Genomic DNA, 5,922 nt, shown 5'->3' on the forward strand with positions numbered 1-5,922 from the left:
CGATGAATGTGTATCTAGCAAAAAATCTAGCAATTATCCATCCAACTGACAGGAGGTAATTTGCTTATTTACCATGGCAGGAATTGCCAGGTTGTAAAATGTAGTTCTGTTTCAGCCATGGTCCTAAAGACCGACAAACAGTTAAATGCTCATATTATCTACCTGAATTGGTTTGATATTAATTATCACCATTTTGATTTATCTTTGCTCTGTTAAAGTTGGATTTCTGGAGTGTTATATCATTTCCTCTTGTGCTTTTTAGTTAGCTTTAAAATTTTATCAACATATTTGCTGGAGATAAAAAATTCTTGCAAATGAACAAAGTACACAAAAGGATTAAAAGGGAGAATACTTGAAAGAGGAAGAACAAGCTGAAAACCTAGGAATTCAGGTCCTTTGTGGATTTGTACCACAAAGAACAGTACAATTCTAGATGCACGCCATCCATTCACGGAGATGGACAACTATCAACTACACCATGCTCCATCCACGTCATGGTTATTCTTGCACACACAATTAAAAAACAAACAAGGATTAAAAAGGAGAAATAAGAAAAACAGGAGGAAACAACTGAAAACCTAGGAGTTCGGAACCTTTGTGGAGTTGCACCATAAAGAGAGGTACAATTCTGGATGAACACCACGTCATCTATTCATGGAGATGGACAACTATTAAATATGCCTTGCTCTATTTGATAGCTGTGCATCTCCATGATCAGATTGTGTGGTAGCCACCCAGAATTGTGCCGCTTTATGTGGTGCAAAACACGCAGTTGGACTGAAACCTAGGTGTCTTCAAGATGATCTCCAACAGCTCGGCAGTCTCCTTCCTAATCCCACCACCAAGCAAATCCAACTTCTCGTTCAAGCTGTCGATACGCAACCCAAGCTCCCCCGTCTTTGCCATAATATTCTCAATCCCAATCTTCTCCCCATCCTCCTCCCCGCTGATTGCAGAGTCCACAACTTTTAACACCACATCCATGTCGATCTTTAAGTTCTCGATAATCGAACATACGGTCTCCAATTCACGCACCAGGAGCCCACTTTTTCTTTGCATCGCCGCTATGATATCCTTCCGGTCCTGCAACGACCCCTCCCTGCCATCCCACAACGAGTTGATCCACGGCTCCACAGCGTTCATGGCGGTGGCGGATGCTGTGATTCCTGCGATCGCGGCAGCCGGCGCCGCCACCGCCGCGAGTATCACGGAGCAGGCTAAGACCGCCACGGTCCCTGCCATGTAGATTATATGCCAAGCCTTCTTGCACTTCTTGACCGATGTCCGCCTCTTCTCGAGCACCTGATCCCCTCGATGCAGCGCGGCCAGCAGCGCCCGCAGCCTCTCGCAAGCCGACCGTAGCTTGTCGGTGTTCAGCCCAACAAACGGCTTTCCTACCGCCCTCGTCTCCTTGATCAACTTGTCGATCCCCTTCGAATACTTCTTGGCGCTCTTCTTCTTCTTCTTCTTCTTGTCATTTCCCTTGGCATTGTCCTTCTCGAAGCACTCGAGAGCCCTGCGGATGGTAGATAAAATGACTTGGGCCTTGTCGAGATGGCCTTTGACACCGTTGAGAGACCTCAGTGTGTTGATGGTATGGTCGATGTGGTCATTTATAAAGGAGAGGAGGGCAGGGTTCTTTGAGGTTGCCTCCTTGAGCTCGGGTGTACCGACGAGGCTCGAGTACTCGTCGAGCATGAGAGCAGGTGGTGGCCAGGAAGCGATGTCAATTGATCGGAGCTCCGCTAGGAGCCGGTAGGTCTCCTCATGACGCGCTCTGACATCGATGTTGCTCGAGCTTACGACGACCGGGGTCTTACTGAACCTGCAACCCATTAAAGACTACGAAGTATCAGTTTGGAAACACACAGATATTAAATGAAATCCTGGGTTCAATCTTTTTCAGGCAAAGAAATCCAAAGTTTGATCAACTCTAGCTACTTGCTCGCTGCCAATTATAATCCTATATTATATAGAAAGCTGCGTTCCAATCTTGGTTGGTGGGGGGAATCTTGGAAGGAGGCAACACGGGCATTTCCTCTTACAGCATTAACCAGAGGAGAATAGGAAAAGTTATCTAGCGCGCAAGTACGTCGAAGATTCCATTGTCCAAACTCGTAGCAGGATGAAGTCCACCTCCACCAACCCTATTGAGGGGCTAGCATGATTAAAGTGATTTCTACTGGCATTTTTAACATAAAGTCCCTCTTTTTTTTTCTTTTTTGTTTTTTGGGTAAGAAGGAGCTAAAAGCTTATATTAGAGAAAAACAATGTTTACAGAAATCCATAAGTACTGAAGCAGCCAAAATACAGATGGTACACACCGTAAACCGTAAAACATGAAGCAGGAAGGAAAATATGCAAGAAGTACAATCCTATATGGGCATCGGAAGGAGAAATATAAAAACTGAGGACCCCAAGAGACTAAAAGAAACTACAGTAGCTGAGATACACAATTCTTTGCACCAATAGAAGAGGAAATAGGAACACTGCAAAGTCAACATGTAGTCCCTCTTTAGGCCCGTGTGTACCGATGAGGGACTGTGGATCAACTTTTTAATTTCCGGTCCCTTGCTCATTCATCATCGTACCATGTATGCGTGTATGCTTTTAGAGCAACGAGGACTTAAAAAATATTGTAGCCGATGGACCGTATATTAGAAAGTCAGATCGTCCTCAACCGAATATTCTTCAGTGAGGATTGGAGCTCTACGATCACGTCCAAAAAAAGATAAATACATTTGTTTGCTCCTCTCCAACTCCTGTTCTTTTAGCAAAAAAAAAAAAAAGTCGATCAGTAAGGATGGACTAGTCCATTAAGTTCCCGTTCCATTTTTATTATCTATGATTCAAAACTTCTATTGCCACAAATGAAGAATGAGCTGTACTATATTGTTAATAAGATAGATGACTACTTGAAATTTTCATGATTAAGTCATACTATTCCTAAGTTGCCTATTTTTCAAGAATTTTGAGGCTTCATAGAAGCTCTATTTAAACTTATCAAAAAAAAAAAAAAAAATGAAGCTCCATTTAAGAACGACTCTGACCAATGGTTGGCAGGTTAATGGTGGGTGGATATTTTTTTTCTAATTCATAATTTTCCATATAACTACTCTTGGTGGATATTAGATTTTTTATTATGTAGTTCCATTGACATGTCGCACAATTGCATGTATAAAAGGATGAATTTTTTTATATACATTTACTTTTTATTTTTGCTTGGACAAGAAAAATTATTTAAGAAAGAATTGAGATACTCCTACACATGAAGAAACTATTTTTGTGCCTAACACATGATTATAGATGTAATATAATGACCATACATATCTTTCACTCAACATCTGCCGTCGCAGAATCATATCAAAAACTATTTGAAAGCTCATTGGAAGTGGTCTCTTACTCTTTAGATGCTCTTATCTGCTTCTCATCTGAGAGAAACAAATAAATTCTAATTTTTCATTTTTCACAAAAAAATCTTGCATCATTGCATGTAAGGCTAAATTCTTGACAAATTTGACAATCATGACAATATGGATCATTGCAATAATTGTGATATGCAGTAGGCAAACTGTCATTATAGTAAATAAAGCCATGGATCTCTCCAATAGTTTAACATAATGTGACATAAAATTTTGCATTTGGCTTTTATGGACTCGGCACTTTATGTGTCTTCACGGTGCAGATGGGTCATGTCACCTCTAGATTTGAGACTATCATGTGGACTTGGACCACATTTTATGGCTGAGCCTGCTACTTATAGCATTGGCTGAGTCTTTAGACTACCGCGTAGTTTATACTTGCTCCATTTCCCTGACCCAAGGTTGAGGTAGAGGACTAATATGTAGTTGCGGTTTTGTTTGAAGGCTATGCGTGTAAAATAATACCCTTAGGGAAAGGTATCCAGTTAAGCTTGGTCATGACTTCCGTCGCAAGGCACGATTTTGCTCCCAGTTTCCCAAAGACCAATGGCCTTGTGCTGGTCGTCCTTTTTCTTTATGAGAAATTCTTATCAAAGCTTGGTCATGACTTCCGTCGCAAGGCACGCAGTTTGCCAAAGACCAATGGCCTTGTGGCCGGCCGTCCTTTTTCTTTGTGAGAAATTCTTTTTGCAACTTGCGCGGTGCGCGAATGAACGCACCATATATGATGCTCACACAGAAGATCAATAATTTTTTTTTTTTTATCACGTGTTGCTTGATTCTGCACATGAGCCAATCACCATATGTGATGCATGTATTTTGCATCGCACACGATGCACAAATTTTTTTTTTTTTATTCTCTTCACCGGCTTTGTGGGCCTCGAAGATGCATCTCTTCTCTGCATGGGTCAAGAGCCAGCAGATTGAGATCCTTCGAGCTCGTCTCTAGTTCAATCTCGAAAAATTCTTCATCCACCTTTTTAGATGGAGAAAAACTAAGATAGAGCGTATCGCTTCATCGGATTGGACTATATTGCATAACTAATAATAAGGACTATATCGATTTCTAATGAAAATATCGTTTTCTCAAAGACACCATCAAAAATAATAAAACATCATAATAACCAACAGAATATTATAGAGAATAACAAGAAGTAGAATATCATAAAAAATAATAATCAATAGGATATCATAAAAAGCAATTGGATATTATATGCTTAGTATAACATCCTGTGTGTCAGTAATATTAGTTCTCGATAATTGTATGTAAATTTTATCATAAAAAATGATAGGAAGTGATAATAATCAATAGGATATCATAAAAAGCAATAATCAATAGGATGTCATAAAAAAGTAATTGAATATCATATGCCTGGTATGACATCCTGTGTCAATAATACTACTTTTCGATAATTATTTATAGGATACAAATTCAATCATAGAAAATAACAGAATGTAATAATAATCAATAGAATATTATAAAAATAATTGGATGTCATATACTTGATATCACATCTTATGTTAGTAATATTACTTTTCGATAATTATTTATAGGATACAAAAAGATGTCATTCTATTATTATGACATCTTATTATATTCTATGACATTATGTTGATTGTTATAATATCCTGTTATTATCTATGATATCCTAGCGAAGTATGAGCAAAATAGAGTAAAAGATGTCATCTTGGAGGAAAAGTGTATTTTTGTCAGAAAAAATTTAAAAAAAATATTGAGCTGCATTAAATCTCTATGGCATTAGAAATCGATGCAGCTTTCGTCATTAATTATGTTACGTGGCCCAATCCATTGAAGGGGTGTGCTCCGCCTCAGTTTTTCTCTATTAGGGGTGATGGATAAAGAATTTTTCGTTCAATTCTCAACCCCATAGGCCACACATATTTTGAGGCTCGAAGTTATAACACACTGCTCGGATAGCCAACTTGGCTTGTACAAATTTTTCACCACAACCAACTGATGAAACGTAGATTGAACATCTCTAGTCTATAAGAAGGGGGCAGAAGGTGCCTCTCGTCGAATTACTTCCTGGCCAATCCTACTATTCTCTAAGTTTTTATTAAAAACTTAAGATTTGTGGCCATTAGGAATTGGTCCAATCAGGATGTTGAAGTTGGAAGTCTCCAATGATTAGCTGAACAAGCTAGAGGGGTCGGCCGAAGACCATAATATGCCTTGTGCCTCCAAAGTAATGATGTGGTGGTTATCATGCTCGGATGGCGATGGCTCCAATATTGATCACTCTTGAGGTGATGCCAGAAAAAAGAGACTATGCTTAGACCTTTAAGCCAACATAAGATCTGACCTGAAATAATATGAAATGAAGAAGTATTCTTATCGGAGAGTAACTGGCAGGAGACCATCCAATGCACTCTTAGAAAATAGTGGAGGCATCATGAGAGCAGCCGAGTGATGGCGCAAGCGTGTGAAAGCTCAAGAGCATTTATCTGGAGGATTCGCTTAGAGTGGTTTATAATATGA

General features: G+C 39.5%; 1 protein-coding gene across 1 annotated transcript; it reads right to left on the reverse strand.

Moving 5' to 3' along the window:
• Positions 1–750: 750 nt before the first annotated feature.
• On the reverse strand, positions 751–1,836 carry LOC105057555 (UPF0496 protein At5g66675-like). Its single transcript, XM_073248287.1, has one exon. The coding sequence runs from the start codon at positions 1,834–1,836 to the stop codon at positions 751–753; it is 1,086 nt and encodes a 361-aa protein (XP_073104388.1).
• Between the last annotated feature and the right edge of the window lie 4,086 nt (positions 1,837–5,922).

This window comes from Elaeis guineensis, chromosome 14, assembly GCF_000442705.2.
Source record: "Elaeis guineensis isolate ETL-2024a chromosome 14, EG11, whole genome shotgun sequence".
NCBI lineage: Eukaryota > Viridiplantae > Streptophyta > Magnoliopsida > Arecales > Arecaceae > Elaeis > Elaeis guineensis.

Coding starts and splice junctions, on each gene's coding strand:
- LOC105057555 (XM_073248287.1), bottom strand. CDS start 1,836: ATGGGTTGCAGGTTCAGTAAGACCCCGGTCGTCGTAAGCTCGAGCAAC.